The sequence below is a fragment of the Amorphotheca resinae genome (assembly GCF_003019875.1).
Source record: "Amorphotheca resinae ATCC 22711 unplaced genomic scaffold M430scaffold_1, whole genome shotgun sequence".
Lineage (NCBI taxonomy): Eukaryota > Fungi > Ascomycota > Leotiomycetes > Helotiales > Amorphothecaceae > Amorphotheca > Amorphotheca resinae.
Window position 1 is genome coordinate 2,259,835 of NW_020194471.1, and position 17,968 is coordinate 2,277,802.

A 17,968-nucleotide genomic window follows, 5' to 3' on the forward strand; every position below is an offset into this window, starting at 1 on the left:
TTCCTCCCCCCGTCTTCATCTTGTAGCAATTCCATGATGTTGAGGACTCGACATCGTTGCATTTGTGCCGATGCTCTGCTTGCTCAATGGAGTCCACGATTCGTTTCCTTTCCCAGTCATGTTCGCCAAGCTGCCTCTCTCAGCTGCCGTCTTCGTACGCGTAGCGGCGTATGAACGGCCTCACCACCTTGATCTTTGATATTCATCCAAGTCCTGGCTCTATGAACGGCTCCACAATGGCCCATCTCCTCTGTCCAGGCGGTAAAGTAACCTTTTCTTGTTTTACCACAGCACTTCTTTTATCCACGCGTTCATGTCCAAGGGTCTGGTCTCTCACATCTGTCTGCCAATCTTCTGTAGCCGCCCGGCCAGGGATGTCGACGGCCATCAATGCTGCAGCTTACTGGACCAGTCATCCAGCGCTCTCAGCTCCCCGCCAATCACGGCACTCTGCCCAGCCCTGCAGTTCGCTCAGGCGCATCACGGCGTCTACGAGGCACTTTGGACCCCATCTCGTCGTCGGCTGATTCCCAAAATCTCGAAAGCTCTCCTGTGCTTTCATGTTCCGTCTCATATCTCATATCCTTTGCCTCCCTTTCATTTTTGCACATTGAGATAGCTACCAACTCCAGCTCTGGCCTCCACCACGGCCGCAGAAAGGCGACCGACACCTAACACGCCTTCCCCGCCTTCTTGCGCAGCGATCTTCAGTGCCTCACACCTAGCCCTACCTGTCGACCTTCCTATAAATAACATTGCGTGCGCCACTTCGCGGGACCTTATTGGAGCCTCGACGTCCCTGACCTGACGATGGCTGCTCGTCAAGGAAGGCCTGACGAGGAGCTCTTCCTTTCGAGGCCCTCAACAAATGGCGGAGACAGCCCTACTGTCGAGCCCTTAAGAATCAACAAACCAACAAGTCCGGAACCTCGAGCAGGCTCAACTGGCTCCGGTCGTTACAACTATCCGCCCTCATCCAGCAAGCCCACATTTCCACTACCACCTGGAGCATCGAGCTCTGCAAACCCGCTACCCTATCCAGACGACGAAGATCTCTACGAATACCCTCCGCCCCAATCTCGCACACACTATGCCTCACGCCCAGACGATCAGAGGATAACACCAGACAGATCAGGTTCGGGGGGCATCAACAATCAGAACCGGCCAACGGCAAATGGCAGGAGAGCATTGAACGATACAACCCCGCGACTCACAACCAGCCCAATTGATAAGAGAGGCCCCGGGTTAGCTGAGAGGCGGGGCACTGCGCCAAAGCCCCTGCCAGAATCTCCAGGTCCTGAACTTCCTGACAAGGAGGGGCTGTTTGCGAAAGCGCCTAGAAGGCCTTCAGCTGGGACAAGTCGCCCGTCGAATGCCAGCGCAAGCTCGTACCCTGAAAACAATCGACCGCACTATCCTGCTCCCATTCCGGAAAGGTCCGGGCCTAATGGCCAACCTGGAGCGGATTCTAACCTCGTTGCACCTACTCCTGGCGCAATGAATCGACTTTTGTCAACTGCTTCAACATCTACTACACGGGCTACAAGAGGCTCTCCCCCGCCACCGGAAACACCTGTGGATCTTCCTGATCATGCTGGTGGTGGAATTGAAGCTCGATATGCGGCGGCCGGTATTGCCGGGACGGCAACGCTGAGCAGTCTTCAAGCACAAAATGCTGCAGCTGCACAGAGAGCGAACCAGTATTCAACTCCCCCCATGCCGCAATTGCCACAATCTCCTGGCCTTGCACCAGCGCCACAGAATATTCCCAGACCATGGACTCCAACAGAATCTCCAGACAATCAACCACATGGGCCCCCTACGGTTTACCAAGGACCAAACCAGGTTTCCGGCTCATCATCTCCTCCAGCGCAGCAACAAATGAGGCCCGGCTTCAGCTCGCAAACAAGTATTCTTGAGCAAGACTTTCAGCGCTTGCATATGTCGCATTCTCCCCCGCCAGCATATTCTAGTGTGACCCCACAAGGTGGTTCTAGTAGCTCTCAAGCCTATCCTAACGAAAAGCGCCCTACCGCAGCTGCCACACCTGCTGCTACCGGTGCGGCAGGCCGCCCAAATATAGCCTCCCCTTTAACTTCGCCTGCATTGCAGCATCCTGGTCATCCAGCATTTGCAAACGATCCAAGAGAGGAAATTGCCGGTCCCCAACCAAATGGCCAAGCTTCTTCTTCACAGGCTGCTGTGAACTCATCACCATTCCAGAATGCTGGTCCGGCCTCGCCACCTCCACTCCCAGAGGGTTGGATTGCTCACTTGGATCAGAATTCTGGTCAATACTACTATATCCATCTTCCTACACAAGCAACTCAATGGGAATTCCCCAAGGGACCGACCCCTCTGTCTCTAAGTCATGAAGCTACACCCCTCTCTCCAACCCTTTCAACCTATGGGAACCCCTTAGCCTCTCCAGGATTGAGCGTTTTTGGCAAGACCCCGCTAGGCTCACCGGGCTTCCCGCCACACACCCCCGGGTATGCAGAAAGTATAATGAGTATGGCTTCTCAGACCCCTACCACGGCCGGGTTCTCGGGGCCACCACCCAGTGCTGGTGTAGATATGTATAAGGTCGCTCCTACAAATGGAGTGTACTTCGGTCCCTATTTGCGGTACGTCAATATGGATATGGAGAGGGGTGTATGGCTAGGAACCATTATGCTGGTCACGGATGCACCACAACCTCCGACGATACACATTCATCAAAGTGTCGACTTGTCTCCAAACCCTCGTCAGCTTCAGCCTGCTCCAATATATACACACCAGAGGTGGGTCTTTTACCGCTATGATGTGGACCTTCAAATGGGTGATGGTCCTAGTGACAAATGGACCTATGCCATCACTTCACATTTGGGTTGCACTCGTTATGAGTTCCTGGTAGCCGGCCGATACGAGACAAATTGGCGATTCATTGCACACTCTGGCAATGACTTCGCCTTGAATACCAATTTGAATGAGCGTTCTAAACTTGGAGGTATCGGTTTTATGTGGAAAGATATACTGCAAAAGAACGTAGAATGTGGTGGCTTCCACGTTCAGCTCGGGTTAGGTGACCAGATATACGGAGATAGGCTGTGGAAGGATGTTCCCCTTCTAAAGCAATGGCTTGCCATGAGTGGCAAAGACAACCGGAAGAGCGCGGCTTGGACAGCAAGACATGAAGAAGATGTTTCTCATGCTTATTTCCATTACTATACCAGCCATTTTGACCAACCCTATCTGAGAGAAGCTTTTGCACAAATCCCTCACATCCTTCAGATTAATGATCATGACATGTAAGTTGGCTATCTGTCCCCATATCCCGCTATTCCACTCACACTATCCAGTTTCGATGGCTTTGGTTCCTATCCAGAGTATATGCAGAATTCGAATATGTTTAGAAATATTGGGCGAATCGGAATTGAGATGTATCTACTCTTTCAGCACCACACCACTCTCGAGATTCTTCGAAATGTCAGTACAGATACAGATCTGTTCACAATTACTGGTTCCGGCTGGCACTTTGTCAAGTATCTGGGGCCTGCAGTGGTAGTAGTCGGACCAGATTGCCGTTCAGAGCGCAATCAACGCCAAGTGTTAGCTGGCCCGACATACCAAGGCATCTTCCCCAAAGTTGCGACTCTTCCTCCAAGCGTTCAGCATTGTATCTGGATGGTATCAGTGCCAATCATATATCCACGTCTAGACACAGTCGAAAGCCTTGCCCACACAATGGCAACCGGTAAGAAGGCTGTCACCGGCACATATAACCTCCTAGGGAAAGTCACAAGCTCAGTGGCTGGGGTTGTAGGAGGAAAGGAGGTTGTAGCATCAGGATTTTCATCGGTGAAGAAAGCAGTTGGCAAGTCCGGTCTCATGGGCGGCGTTCTCAATACCTTTGGAGACATTGATATTGCTGATGAGCTTCGAGACATGTGGACACACGAATCGAAAGACCTCGAAAGGACCTATTTGATCAGGACCTTGCAGGGTATTGCACATCAGAAGGGAATTCGGATGACCTTCCTCTCTGGAGGTAAGTAGACCTAGTGCGGGATAATTTGAGCGAAATCGCTAACAGTCTTTATCTAGATGTCAATTGCTGCGGTGCGGGTCTGGTCCACGACCCCAGCCACCCAAGCGACCACAAGACGATGTATCAAGTGATATCCTCGGCTGTCGTGGCTGCTCCCCCTCCATCTTATGTCTTGAAGATGCTCCACAACCAGAAACCGCTATACGTGCCGCTAAATGGGCAGAAATCGACAAATCAGGTTTCTGATACGAAGGAAGACATGATGGAGATCTTCCAAACCGATACCAGCGGCGGCCCACGAGAACTGAAGAAGCTGATGGGCAGACGAAATTACGTGGCGTTTGTAGCATATGATCCAGAGGCCATCGCAGGAACATCATACGCCGGAAGCATGCATAGTGGCCAGCAAGGTCTAGCGAAGTTGAGTCTGGCAGTGGATTTTGTGGTTCAAGGGGATGGTGGCTTTAGCCCTCCGACAAAATATGGTCCGGTAATAATCCCAGGCCTTGAGTTTGGCCGCTGAAGGCTTGATAATGACGAATCTACTTGATCAACATTGGAGTATTTCGAAGAGGGAGTTGTAGGGAAGCGTTGGATATTTTTTTGGTCTCCTCTATGTTCCATAAAGCGAAGAGATAAGACTTGATGATTTAAAGCAAACTTCTTCAAACACGCTGAACCTCTGTGATCAAAGCATGCTTCCACTGCCCCTCTGATCTGGCAGTCAGAGATTGAACAACTTTTTCAGCTCAGCTGCTGTATCGTCTGGGTTCGTGACGGAGTGCCCAATGGTTCTCGGGTCCTCATAAATCTCGTAATCATTACCCCCCTTGTACGTCTTGTCGCCAAAGAAGTGGATAGTGGTGTATTGTACCCCGCCCGGCTGTTTCGCCTCGTTCTCCAGGTGCTGCAGACAGTATGTCTTATCCCAGCCCGCAGGGAAGACATCGAAAGAGATCTGGCCACCGATCGAGTATCTAAACACAAAACACATAAGCCAGCGCCCCCCCAATCAATATACGCCACAAGAACCAAACTCACGTCAAGCCCAGATCAGCGAACTTCTCCCTCAAGACCTCGACGAACTTCTCGCGGATCTTGTGCTCCTTATCATAGCGCTCATACTCGTTCCGCTCCTCGACCGTCGCGTTCCTGCCAATGGGACTAACATTAATCATGCCATTACGGAACTCGACGAACGTGCCCCGCTTCACGGGGATATCCAGATCGGCGATATAATGCAGGATGAAGTTCACCAGGGTCTTGTATTTGGGCTCGCCGAGCCACTGGATGAACGAGGTCGAGGCGAGCGGCGCGCCGGACTTGAAGGCCGTGAGCCCGTTCTCGGCGAAGCAGAAGTCGAAGAGCGTGGTGACGGGCACGTCGGCGGACCCGAGCTGCTCTTGCTGCTTGGCTAGGTCGGACCCGCCGACGTAACCGATGGCGACTTTCTTGCGAAGCTCTGAGAGCAGCGAGAGCATCTCCGGGGTGGCGGACTGTTTGCAAGGAGAGAGAGATATGTGGTTAGTTGTGGGTTTCTTTTGGAATGGGGAGGGAGGGGAGGGGAGGGGAAGGGGGATGCGAAACGTACGCGACGGGCGAGTGTCAGGGTGCCGTCAACGTCGAAGAGGCAGATGGTGTTGGCAATGGGACGCTCGTTGAGCGGAGGGTAGGTCTGGTCTCCCATCTTGACAGAGACTGAGGGGCGCGGAGTGGGAGAGGGTTGGTGGTGTTCAACTTGGAGAGTTGAGCGGCCAGATCAGCGTGTCGTGGTAGCTTCTTTGGTGGAGTTTGTGGGTTGACAGGGGCTCGCGCGCTAAGCTTTCCCCTCCCGTCCTTGATAACCCCGGACATCTATAGAGCACCTCCTATTTCACATAACAGATATTGTAATGGTCCTCTTCTGGGTTTCATTCTAAGTGCATGTACTTCATAATACGGGTTGCCAGACCGTCCCGTCACTTTTTTACTCCTCGTCCACAACAACGCCCCATTCGTGCTCAACATTTCCATACATGATATCCTTCAGCCATTTCTTCAACAGCCCAGCATAATGCCCACCTGTCCCGTCTCCCATTGGGATATCAAGATCCTCGTCGCGGTAGTTAATGGCTGATACAGGAGTTATGAAGTACTTGGGTTTATCAGCATTGCGCTCAATCATTGGAAGGGACTCAGTCATTAGAAGGGTTTGGGGAACTCACAGCTGTACCAGACACGAAAGCCTCCACCAGTCGTCCCTCCTTCCACGCTTCCTCCAGCTCGAAAATCGTATAGGTTCTTTCCACAACCTCAAGAGCCTTTACCTCGGAGGTCAGGTGCTCTGAGCCCTCAACCAGCCTCTCCCTCGCAAGCTCCAGGACGCTTCTCCTGGTAACACCATCAAGGATGATCTTGCTATCTAAAGACGCGGTGACAAGCTCCAGCTTGCCTTCCTTCGTCTTCCAAACAACGAAGAAGTTCGAAGCGCCAGCCTCGGTAACCTGGTTGTCCAGGAGCCACAGGATCTGGTCATAGCCGCTCTTTCGTCCTTCGATTTGACTGACGAACGCTGGGCCATAGTTCGCTCCAACCTAGAGAATTTAGGATTAGTGTTTCTTCCTTCTCCTTCCAGCAGCTCAGAGAAAGATGGAGTATGGGTGCCATTGTGTGGCATGTGAAAAAAAGAGAGGAGGATCCAAGCATTGCCGGTGAGCAAAAGATCAAGGAGAGGATTAGTTTACCTTGGCGTATCCGAACCCACCTGGCCAGGCACGAGTCTCGGTCTTGGAAGCAAGGAGTTTCAGGCCCGGTGCTCTAGGTGGTGCACCAGGCGGACTACCAGTTGAGAGATCCGGCCATGGCACTGCGATGATGAACAGGAGAACCTCCGAGGGCGAAGTGACGCCCAACTGTTCCCCGTTCCCAATAATCGCCGGTCGGAGATACAAGAAGGTTCCCGGTCTAGATTTCGGCAGCCAACCTAGAGAACATCAGCCATCAAAGCCTCCCCAAGACCATCACAGAGACAAAAACTCACGTGGCCCATCAATCTTCAAAAAGGCCTTGAGGATCTTCTCCAACTCGCGCGGATCAAAGGCCGGCAGCGCCACCCGCGTCGAGCTCAGCACCAAGCGCGCACAGTTCCTCTCCGGGCGAAACAAGCGCAGCCGCCCATCAAACCCGCGATACACCTTCATGCCCTCGAAGCACTGCGTCGCGTAGTGCAGACACGACGCCGTCGGCATCAGCGTCAGCGGGCCGTACGGCTTGATCTCCGGGGCGTGCCAGCCGTAATCATCAGTCCAGGTCACCGTCACCATATGATCGGTACAGCTCTTCACGCCCCAGACCTCGGCCGAGTCCGGCTCGGGCACAGTGCGAAGACTGGTCGTGGGCGTGATGCGCAATTGCGAGGCGTCCAGATCGTGGAGGCCAGCAGCGTTGGGGGAAGACATCTTTCTTGTTTTTCTTTTTTTTCCCCCTTTTTCCTTTCTTCAACAGCGGGAAGGTTCAGATTGATGGAGACGCAACGCGATATAACGGAAAACAACAATCCGCGGCTCACTTGTAGCTGCGCGTTGGCAAATTTCAAACACTCGACGGAGCGTTTAAGGTTTGTGTATATGTATACCCTGACTCATCCCGATATCGATGTCCGATATCCGAATGACTCAGATTGAAACTTTCCCCTTCTTCTCTGTCTCAAAAAGATGTTCCTCTCTCTCTCTATATAAAATTATATATATATATAAGAATAAACATAATGAATACCCCGAATCCATCCATCTCCTGCTTTTGGAAAACAGACTTCGCTCTCCTTCGGTTTTCGAAATCTCTATCACGTGATCTAAGCTCCCCCGCCGAAAGTTTACCTTGACATACGCGCTATCTCTCCCTCCTCTTCTTTTCTCTCTACCCCAAATCAACAGCGTCCAAATATCATTACCACGATGCGGGGCTTCAACTTTTTCCGCTAAGTAGGATTTAGGGTGTTACTGTCGCTGTCGCTGTCGCTATTACTATTACTATCACTGTTACTATTACTGTCGCTGTCACTGTTACTGTCGCTGTCACTGTTGTCCTTCTTGTCGTTAAGGTAACCTCGTTCTTACTTTACAGGCCTTTTAACTAATATAAATCTCTTGATTTTTACTTGAAATGATTAATCGCGACAACAATCATGATCGTGTTAGTACCTAGGTAGGTAGGTAATACCTAGAAGGAGCGAAAGTCTAACATACCCTCTCGCCTTCGTTCCTGCAACATTTCTTCCAAGTTGGAAGAAACAGAGAAGGAGCCATGGCCCTCTCATGGCACTGCGCGCCGCTGTTTTAACACAGCCAATAGGTACCATCGCACCAGAGATCATAAAGCTTGCCCATCAATTCGAGGCTGTTCTGGCGCATAACCGGGCACTCGCAGGACGGATTCCATGAAGAGGTAAGTAGGATTCACTGTCGCCGTTACTGTCGCTGTCGCCGTTACTGTCGCTGTCACTGTCACTGTCGCTGTCGCTGTCGCTGTCGCTGTCACTGTTACTATCGCTGTTACTGTTAAACTTTCGGTCCTTCCAGGTAGTTCATCATCGGTACAGTGACTTTGACATTATTGTCTCTCCAAATCATGTTAGTGGCGAGGCAACGCAGGAGAGCACTTGGATGCATAGTCATGGCGTTAGCCCCCCCCCCCGGTCGTATGGGCTTGTTCCATGCTGCTGGCTTAGGGATGATGTGGATAGATCGTGGCTGGGCTTGTGTGTGCACACGAGGATCGGGGATCGCGGCGCGTCACGTGGGTAGAGACGTGAAATCGGGCATCTGGCATAATTCTCTCGTCTTGAATAAAATGCACCTACCTACCTAGATATAAAAGATTGGAGGACGAGAACACGGGGTTCGGCGGAGGCTTAAGTGGGATATCCGGACGGCGAATTTGGGACGGGATAAAGATTCTTGTGATCATTTTGAGAAGTGGGATGGTGTGGAGAAAGCGGCGGATAAGGAAAAAAAAAGAGATGGCCGTAGGATGAGGAGGGCTTGAATGATGGGATAGGAAGAGGGAAGTGGATATTTTTATATCCGAGGCACGCAGCGTAACGAGAAACAAAGAAAGAAAGCTTTGGATTAGCAATATATTTTGTATATTCGTGACTCGATAGTTAGTTAGTTAGATATATACTTTAGGTATACTAAGACGGCGTAGTAGAAGCGACCTGGCTTTCTTCCTTGCTCCCCTCACGTTCAAAACATAACAGAACAGATGAAAATTAGACTTTGGCAACAGGGGTCACGGCGGCGGTGGTGATGTTCAGTCTGCGCTTAGGCACGAGCCGCAGGCCACCGACGAGGATGATCAGGGCCTCGAGGCCGAAGATGACGCCGAGGGTGACCATGGCGCCGATGACGCCAGCGACGCCGAGGGACATGCCGCTGCCGGATGAGGACTTGCTGGAGGACTGGGCGCCGGTGGAGGAGGCGGTGTCGGCGGAGGCGCACACGCCGGAGCTGTTGCCGCAGGCCTTGCACCAGGAGGCTTGGTCGCCGATGGAGATCTTGCCCATCTCGGAGACGAAGGTGTTCCAGGGGAGGGGGCTCTGCTGCTGGCCGAACAGAGGGTATTCGGAAAGGGGGTTGGCGGCCGCAGTGCCGTTGGCGAACAGGAAGCGGACGTAGATGTCGTCAGGGGAGGGGTAGGAGGTTTGGGAGACGGTGGCGTTGGTCACGAGCTCGAAGGTCATCGACGAGGCATAGTCGACGATTCCGGTGAAGTTGACGGACACGGAAGGGAGTTGGGCGAGGCCGAAGAAGGAGAAGAAAGAGCCGTATGCACCGAATTGGATTCCAACCTGCTGGGCGGATTTTCCAGTGATGGTCGCGTTCAGTTGTTGCACTAATCATTCAGCGTTAGCGGAAGGATTCCTGGGGCTTTGGGTGTCCAACCCCGCATAAAGGAGACTTACCAATTTGCGCAGCCAGAGTGCTTCCGGCAATGGCACGAATCGGCTCCGAGGCATTGTATGCCAAGTTGAACTCATGGTTATCGGCAAGGGTTTGCAGTTGGTGCAAGACCTCCGGGGTAAGGAGGTCAGAGGACGGAATAGTCGAGTTGTGGATCTCAGAGACGTGAATGTAGTCGTAGACTAAGATATGTCAGTAAGTGGCTTCCCTTTGGACCTCCAGGTCACGGGATCTCTTACTGGTGTAAGCGTTCTTGAACGAATCCTGAGCAGAGGTGAAGGTGGTGTTGATCACTGGTAAGACGCTCTGGTAGAAGTCTGCGGTTTTGTTCAACATGGACAGATACTCCTCCGAGTAGAAGTAGTTGTTGGAGCTAACAATAGCATTGTTGCAACCGCTTGAACCTTGGAGCCATGCCGAGTTTTCTGAGTTGGCGCTGGATGATGCGGACTGGACCGCGTTCACGGGGATCAGTTGGAAGCCGTTCAATGGTGCCTCGATATCAGTGCCATTGGCAAGAGTCTGGCTGCCCAGGGTAGCTCCAACAGGTGGGTAGAGACCCTGGAGGAAGCCAGAAGCCGAGTTCTGCAAGACAGTGTCTACCGGTGCCTGGACATTCAACTGGCTGTTCTTGACAAGGTTGGGGCTGACGTTGTAGATGGGGTTGGAGGCGTTGGCATCAATGTAGCGATCGCGGTAGAACTGGCCCGAGGAGAAGACCTCGTGGTAACCGAGATCCGTCAGGGAGGCAGGCGGCCAGCTCTTCGACGTGCGGTCACCATGACGGTGGAAGATGTAGACGCCGAGAACAGTCTCTTGCGCCTGGATCAAGGACGCAAGGGATGCGAGGGCAAGCAGCTGCTTGGAGTGCATCTCGAATACGTTGGAGCCCGGAAGAGCTTGTGCAGGGGGGGTTGGTGGGGGGAGGGGTTGTGAAGCTCGGGTCCAAGTTGGTTGTCAGACGCAGTCAGTTGCACAGTCAAGGCAGCGCACGCAGAGAACACTGGGACACAGAGAAAAGGGAAGAGAGGACTGAGGACAGAGAGAAGAGCGAGAGAGAAGAAGAGGAGAGGAGAAGGGAAAAGAGCAAAGGTGGGGGACTTTGTGGGTGTAAATAATTTTCAACCGTTGACCGTCGACCGTGGACAACCAAGGTGTTCTAGCATCGCCGGCCGCCGAGATGCAGAGCTAAAGAAGACAAAGAGGGGAGCTGTCTGCGAAAGTGACTAGTACGCGGGTGTTCAACAAACCCATGTATCCAATCCATGTCCTGTACGGTATGTATGTCACAATAGTACTGTAGGGACTGTAGGTGCTGTGCAGCAAGTCGGTGGGGGAGATCTTATCTCTCAGCTCGCACTGGCGGCATCTCCGAGCGCGTGGCGCCGTGGAGCCATTGAGCGAAGCTGGAGCCATTGAGCCAAGCTGCCCAAGCATCTCCGGCCGTCGAGCTATGCATCATCAGAAAAGAAGAGGCAAGGGCCAAAAGTCTACATGTCAGGAATCGGACAGCAACCTGGAAGCGGCAGCTAATCCACCGAGCCTAACAATGACATCTGTAGCTCTTCTCCCGGCCGCGTCCAACCAGAGCCGTGGTTGTGTTGAAGAGGGTGTGGCGGCGTTGGTTCTTCCTTGGTCCTGCTCGGGGCTTGTGGTTGTGGTGGTGGTTAGCAGATGTTACTAGCAGATGTGATTCCCATTGATTCCTATCTGTTGTTGTTGTTGTTACAGCTTTTTACTTTTGCTTTTCCCTTTGTATTTTATTTTATTTTATTTTACTCCATTATTTCACCCTCTTTCATCTCTATCAACCAGCTCTTTCCCCTCACCACCGCTATGCCCGCTCCGCCCTGATCCCCCCCGCCGCCCCGCTCCAGCCTCCCGCCTGACTAAGCACCCAGAATCTCGCCTAATCCGTCGCAAACCCGCCAATCAGATGCTGCCACCGCTCCACTGTGCAAAAAGGCGCGACGTAGAAAGGGAAAAAGCCCTGCGCAGTGGGTAAGTGGGTAGCATTAGCCACCGGCGGTCACGTACAGCAAAACCCCCTTGCACCCTTGTCCTGGCCGTTACTTACATCTACGGAGAGCACCTCCGTCTGGTCCACGGAGACATGCGGAGTAACGCTCAAACCCTGATCGCGGGAAAGCTTGCACGGAGAAATGATCCAGAAGAGTCGACGACTCGACAGCATCGATCGCCTCCGAGGTTCACACACACCCCCCCACCACGATCGAGACAGATGAGAGATCAACTCTCGGCCTACGTCGGTTGTGTGAGGTAGATCAAAGACCACCCGTCTCAGCGTGCCCAGAACATACAGTAGTGCTCCCGAGCACCCGCCATTTGCTGAGCCTCACCCAAACCCGACCAAAGATGGCACATATGATAAGGTACCTAGGTACCTATCTCAAGTGGCAAAACTTCACAAAGAGTGCCACTGACGGTAACAATGAATAGGTTGACTGCATCGCTCTGGGTAAGCTTGGTCTCTTGTGGGTCCTCTCCCACTTGGTATCTGTGCATATCCACCCATCAAAACAGCCAGAACTCCCATCATTGACCCGTCATGCTACACAAATACCGACGAACTACCCTTCCAGAACACCCCCCCTTTCCCCCTAAACCCAAAATATGTCGTAAAACCATACGCCTGTCCCTTATTCCAGCCTCATGTCCCTTCTTTTAATACGCAATACCACCAGGACGCCACGTAAGCATGATATTCATTCAATCATTCAGCAAACCCTCTTGTAGGCCTTCTTCCATTTCGGCCAAGCAGCACGCTGGGCCCTCTCTTCCGCAAGTAGCTCGGGGAGGTTCAATTCCCTCCTGCCAGTCTGCAGGTCCATGTCCTTGCAGCGCATATAGGAAACACGGGTCCATATCTTGAACCCGAGGTAGAACGAAAGAACAATTGGAGCCGCCAGATATTGCAAGAAGAAACTGCGTACTTGTCCCGCCGCTGTCAAGTTCTCGTATCCAATCGGCCACGCACCGACCCAGAACTGGGCCATCAGGACGAGGCAGTTGAAGATGAAGCCGAACCATGACCCGATTACACCAGGGTGGGATCGGAAGGCGAGCTCGTCGAGACTGTGCCCTTGCAGTTTCCATGCCCGGCGGAATCGGATATGTGCGAGACAGATAGTGCCCCAGGTAAAGATGGAAGACAACCCTGATATGGCAAGCATCCAGGCGAAGATAGTGTTTTCGGAGCGAGAATCCGCAGCGTACGCGATAAAACCCATAGCAGAAGCAACGCCAATAGAGACAAGCGGTCGTCCTTTCCGGTCGATATAGCCAAAGATCTTTGGCGCCTGGCCCTGATCTGCGAGTGCCGCAAGCGTTCTAGACGAACCGAAGATTGACGAATTGCCAACCGATAACACGGATATAAGAATCACCACGTTCATGACAGACGGCAGTACCTCGATCCCCGCGTTCTTGATCGAGATGACAAACGGGGATGCGGAGGTATCATGATGGCCGCTGTTCAGAAGACGCGAGTCGGTATATGGGACGAGGAGGCCAACAAGGGTAAGTGAAACAATATAGAAGAGTGTGATGCGCCAGAAGACCTGCTTGACTGCTGTCGGCAAAGACTTTCTGGGGTTTGCAGTCTCAGCAGCTGCAAGACCAACTAATTCCGTACCGCCGAAAGCAAACGCAGCATTGACCAGCACGCTACAGACCCCTTTAAAGCCGTTGCGGAAGGCGCCAGGATCGTGCCAGAGCTTGCCACCGATATATCCGGTATCTGGATCGCCTCCGCAATTCAATATTATACCAAGGATACTATGTGCAACGTCAATTTGTGTCAGTAGTAATCGGCTCAAAACAACTCACATATATCCGATAACAGCAACAACCTTGACAAGTGAAAAGCAGAATTCGGCCTCGCCGTATCCCTTGATACCAAACAGGTTGATGGAGATAATGACTATGAGGAATATCGTCACGAAGATTGCATGGTCGTATCTTCTAGTAGTGTCCCAATAATCGATAGTGATAGATGCCGACATGATCTCGATTGGTAGAACAACCAACCACTGCATAGCATAATTCTACCACCACTGTTAGCACAGGCACTATAGTTTAATAGGCAGATGATTAATACCCAGCCCATAGCAAAGCCCCATGCGGGGTCTATAAATCGCGTAGAGTACGCTGAGAATGAACCAGCAACAGGAAACAGCACGGCTAATTCGCCAAGAGCATGTACCGTGCAGTATAACATCATCCCAATGAGGCTGAAGCATATGAGCAACGACGCAGGGCCACCCTGTGATAGGGATTGTCCAGATGCGACGAAAAGACCACTGCCTGTGAACAATCAGACTTGCATGTGGAGAGTCTCCAAAGGAGCACCTACCAATGGATCCTCCAATGGCAATCATCTGAAGATGTCTACTCTTAAGCCGTCGGGCCAAAGGCGAGTTGGCAGTTGCGGCGGCCGCATTTTCATGATTGAATACCCGTCCGTCTGCGCCAATTGCCCCTTTCGGCGTAACGGTGAGGTTCGGGTCCCTTTTGAAGCTGTCAAAGAATCGCTGCGTAAGGCTGGGTTGGATTTCTGTCCTCTCCTCGTAAATCGGTTCCCCTCCATAGCGGCGGCTGTAGGCTGGCGACGGCGTAGGCTCCTTGTTCGAGACGGTATTTTTCTCAATATCATCGCTACGGCCCATGATGGCTATGGCGACAAGGAGCTAGATGATGCCACGCTGTTGTCCGGGTCTCAATTCGAGCCTGAAAGCACAGTAGCTGAATTGGCGCAGCCTGACGGAATCGACAATGTTTTGGGCCTCGCGGTGGCAACGGCGTATGGCGACGGGGTATGGCGACGGCGAACCATGGCTCGCGAAGGATGGGGACGTCACGATGGTGACGATGCCGGTGATGGCGGTGATGGAGATTATGGCGGTGATGGCGGTGATGGCGGTGTTGTAGTATACATAGCATCGCATCGCTGACACTGGAATCCGAACTGGGGTCCAGTTTCAGAAGAGGCAAAGCCTTATCGCGCGGAGTAGTCGGTCAGCATCAGGCTGCATTGAGGTAATCTGATTTGCCCAGCGCCGCCCGATGTCACGCGATGTGACCGTTGTGGGCTTGGCGCTAATATTTAGATTAGATACCCCGTCGCATTAGTCCCAAAATGGTATTATTCTAGAAGTCGTCGCTTGGGAGCCTCATTTCAGATAAGGCTCGGCTCACGCGACACAGCTGAATTCCTTTGCTCGATCCTACGGAAACAGGGGGAACAGTTAAGGTAGGTGGTATCCATGATTGGATTTAAATTTCTCAGGAGGCCCTCGTTGCTAGGCGACTTTCCACGAATCATTGAGACGAATGAGCTATTCAAGAAGCTGGAGAGGTATCCAGCTTCGCTATTCTAATGTCATTGGAACGCTGAGATTCAGCTAGGTGGTTGAGAATGTAGATCAAAATATCCGGCAACCCGCGAATGGATGGCATGCGGGACAGTTTGAAGAGCTGGAAGCTTCGACACACAAGATCAGAACGAATCGCCGGTAGAAACTGTCAATAGTAAGAACTTTTGAGTATATGATACAGATACGGTTATTTGCGTTACCGGCCATTTAATAGCCCTTACCCCTATAATCGGTTTTTAAGCATCGTGACCTTTGTTCACCTCCTCTACCTTCGCTACTTTGGTCACCGCAACCACCCCTTCAGTGGTCTTTGCTGGTTCGGGTAGGATCTTTCCATCTGCGTCCCGGGGTTTTCTTTTCCAGCCTGTCTTGAATAATGGGCCGGGTGTGAAGCGCGGAAACGGGTGTGCTTCTGTGTTGATGACGACCTGATCGAGAGGGAGCAGATCGTTGGGTGAAAAAAGCAGGTAGAAATATTTCAGGGTTTCAGCCTGCAAGCTGGTTAGACCACTTCTAGTACGCAGAGGAGGAGTGTGTGAAAACTTACCAGCCAGAAACTCTCCATATTGTCTTTTTTCACCGGTGGGATAACATTCGCATTCGACAGACTTGTGAATCCTCCCCCATCCTCGACAGCCGTATAATTCATGAACGACTGGAACATTTCCCATCCCCATTCCCGATACATTACATCCCCAGTAATCCTCCACATGTAGAACAAGCTCTCCACGGTTTCCGGTCGCTGAAGGTTATGAACATCATTGCTTTTGACATAGAAGTCATTTCGCCATTCAGCATCTTTGCTTTCGTTAAAAGCTGCAGGTGGATTGTGAGTCGCGGAGGGAGGGAGAGGAGGATCATCGATGTTAAAGTGCGTAATTTCTGGAGCAAGTCCTGTAGCCATCATCTTGTACATTCCCCAGCAGGTTTGCATTAATTCTCGCGCGAGTTTCATCTCTTCACTCTTCTTTGAAGTCCAAGTCGGGAGCTTCTTGGCCTCAGCGAGGCTGAGGCCTCCAGTGGCTCCAAGGGCGATAGTCCCTGGCATGAAGCATACTAGGTGATCCATTTTGGGGGACAGAGGCATATCTAGACCTGCTGGACGTTCGCCTAAGACTGTGAATTGGGACGGTTTCGAGTACGTGATCAGGTGTTTGCGAACACCTGCAAGCGCTTCGTCCCACATCTCCTTGTAGATTGGCTCCTCCATGGATGTCTGCAAATACTGCTTAATTAAATACTCGTAATACGAGTCGCCTCTGCTTCCCAGGCGAATAGTGTTGCCTCTAAAATTGCCGCTGTTGGCGTAAATGTAAATCGGGAGGAGTCCATCTTCCATACCGTTGTCGTCAATAACTTGCATAACTTTCTCTGCCTTGACCCAGTAGTACTCTTCCCCAGTAAGCTTTGACAGATATTTCAGCTCCAATTGTAAGGTCGCAGCCTCGGCTGTAGAGGAGGCTCCTCCATCATCGTGAGAGGGTATACCCTTCAAGGTCTTCAGGTTAACACTGGCATAGGGTATTCCCGAAGGTGATTCAAAAGCTCCCATCAACCGGTCGGCCAAATCCTTAGCTTTTTCCACATAGAGGTCCTCATTTACTGTTCCTTCATCATCATCAGCCAAAGGTGCCATATCCGGGAACTCTGTTGACAGGTAGTGTGCGGAAAGTAGGCCTCCAAGCATCCGAATGGTAGTCTCAAAAGTGTTGACTTCTTGATCTTGATCATAAGTCAAGGACTTGACCATCCACTCTCTTGCATGCGACAATCTGCTGGTCAGGTTCATAATCATCATCGTATCCAATGCATCCACTATAATCCATCCCATCCCCTTGGGCGCCATCTGTTTCCCTTGTTTTGACACTGGATGGAATTCATCATACCCTGCGCACATGGTTGTTAGTAATCTTGTGTAAGGTTCCAGATATGTCTGAGTGGGAGTACACTTACCCCACGCGTATCGATCATATGCATCCCAACTCAAAGTAAATGCTTCCTTGACTCTCTCCCTGCGGCCCAGCCAGTCGATCTGAGGCCCTGTCTCTGCCCTCGGTTTCCAGTTCCAATCAAAGAACCCCAGTAAGTATAATACAAAAACAACGAAAACTGCGCCGATGCCCAGCACCCTCTTCTTCCTCCACAGCGGTTGGCGCCTCCGGGAAGACGCGTACGAGTAAGGCTTGTCTTTATACATCGGCAGATCCCTGTTCTTTTCAAAAAAGGTTCCCACCTTATCTTGCATGCCACTGATTACGCCACCGTTCGTATGTACATGGGTTGATCTTGCTGTCATTCCCGAAGCTCCCCAGGCTCTGTTTTCCATTTCTCGCTGCGGATCTGTGAAAGAGGGTACATTTTTCGGTATCGAGAAGGATGACATGTCTTCGACCGCTTGCTTCCCCGTCTCCAAGGCTTGCGTACCAGCTTCTATGGCTTGTGCACCAGCTTCTCTGACCCTCTGTGAAACGTGTGCGGCGGCTTGCCTCGCGGTCCCTCGAATGATGTTGAAAGCGGGAGAACGGTGGAGATCGAAGGGATCGCGGACGTTCATTGGATAGGCTGGACCATGTCTGTAAGGAGCGACTGTAAGCACAGGCACA

General features: G+C 51.9%; 6 protein-coding genes across 6 annotated transcripts; 1 reads left to right on the forward strand and 5 right to left on the reverse strand.

Annotated features, from left to right (window-relative positions):
- The first annotated feature begins 522 nt into the window (after window positions 1-522).
- M430DRAFT_131766 (hypothetical protein) lies at window positions 523-4,875 on the forward strand. The gene is made up of 4 exons (XM_024862209.1): window positions 523-1,360; window positions 1,799-3,290; window positions 3,342-4,030; window positions 4,087-4,875. The coding sequence occupies exons 1-4, from the start codon at window positions 811-813 to the stop codon at window positions 4,551-4,553; spliced, it is 3,198 nt and encodes a 1,065-aa protein (XP_024725366.1). The 5' UTR covers window positions 523-810; the 3' UTR covers window positions 4,554-4,875.
- Window positions 4,755-5,717, reverse strand: M430DRAFT_94466 (hypothetical protein; the record flags this gene model as incomplete). Its single annotated transcript, XM_024869841.1, has 3 exons — window positions 4,755-5,007; window positions 5,072-5,526; window positions 5,622-5,717. The coding sequence occupies 3 exons, from the start codon at window positions 5,715-5,717 to the stop codon at window positions 4,755-4,757; spliced, it is 804 nt and encodes a 267-aa protein (XP_024725367.1).
- A 260-nt stretch (window positions 5,718-5,977) lies between these two features.
- On the reverse strand, window positions 5,978-7,625 carry M430DRAFT_113023 (hypothetical protein). Its single transcript, XM_024861500.1, has 4 exons — window positions 7,050-7,625; window positions 6,754-6,992; window positions 6,235-6,603; window positions 5,978-6,164 (listed from the first exon to the last, which is right to left on the reverse strand). Exons 1-4 carry the CDS (start codon window positions 7,465-7,467, stop codon window positions 5,997-5,999), a joined length of 1,194 nt encoding a protein of 397 aa, XP_024725368.1. The 5' UTR covers window positions 7,468-7,625; the 3' UTR covers window positions 5,978-5,996.
- A 1,653-nt stretch (window positions 7,626-9,278) lies between these two features.
- Window positions 9,279-11,111, reverse strand: M430DRAFT_131776 (hypothetical protein; the record flags this gene model as incomplete). Its single annotated transcript, XM_024862210.1, has 3 exons — window positions 10,209-11,111; window positions 9,972-10,151; window positions 9,279-9,901 (listed from the first exon to the last, which is right to left on the reverse strand). Exons 1-3 carry the CDS (start codon window positions 10,840-10,842, stop codon window positions 9,279-9,281), a joined length of 1,437 nt encoding a protein of 478 aa, XP_024725369.1. The 5' UTR covers window positions 10,843-11,111.
- Window positions 11,112-12,707: 1,596 nt separating this feature from the next.
- On the reverse strand, window positions 12,708-14,657 carry M430DRAFT_24244 (hypothetical protein; the record flags this gene model as incomplete). Its single annotated transcript, XM_024865035.1, has 4 exons — window positions 12,708-13,767; window positions 13,819-14,036; window positions 14,090-14,295; window positions 14,345-14,657. 4 exons carry the CDS (start codon window positions 14,655-14,657, stop codon window positions 12,708-12,710), a joined length of 1,797 nt encoding a protein of 598 aa, XP_024725370.1.
- A 944-nt stretch (window positions 14,658-15,601) lies between these two features.
- M430DRAFT_92721 (glycoside hydrolase family 47 protein) lies at window positions 15,602-17,919 on the reverse strand (the record flags this gene model as incomplete). Its single annotated transcript, XM_024869729.1, has 3 exons — window positions 15,602-15,856; window positions 15,913-17,252; window positions 17,319-17,919. The coding sequence occupies 3 exons, from the start codon at window positions 17,917-17,919 to the stop codon at window positions 15,602-15,604; spliced, it is 2,196 nt and encodes a 731-aa protein (XP_024725371.1).
- Window positions 17,920-17,968: the final 49 nt, after the last annotated feature.

What these genes read in the sequence shown, in the direction of transcription:
- M430DRAFT_131766 (XM_024862209.1), top strand. Translation starts at nt 811, where the DNA reads ATGGCTGCTCGTCAAGGAAGGCCTGACGAGGAGCTCTTCCTTTCGAGG. An exon ending in AAGGCCTTCAGCTGGGACAA is followed by an intron (nt 1,361 to 1,798) that starts GTCGCCCGTCGA and finishes CAGAATCTCCAG; the next exon opens with ACAATCAACCACATGGGCCC. An exon ending in CAGATTAATGATCATGACAT is followed by an intron (nt 3,291 to 3,341) that starts GTAAGTTGGCTA and finishes CACACTATCCAG; the next exon opens with TTTCGATGGCTTTGGTTCCT.
- M430DRAFT_113023 (XM_024861500.1), bottom strand. Translation starts at nt 7,467, where the DNA reads ATGTCTTCCCCCAACGCTGCTGGCCTCCACGATCTGGACGCCTCGCAA. An exon ending in TTTGAAGATTGATGGGCCAC is followed by an intron (nt 6,993 to 7,049) that starts GTGAGTTTTTGT and finishes GATGTTCTCTAG; the next exon opens with GTTGGCTGCCGAAATCTAGA. An exon ending in GTGGGTTCGGATACGCCAAG is followed by an intron (nt 6,604 to 6,753) that starts GTAAACTAATCC and finishes TAAATTCTCTAG; the next exon opens with GTTGGAGCGAACTATGGCCC.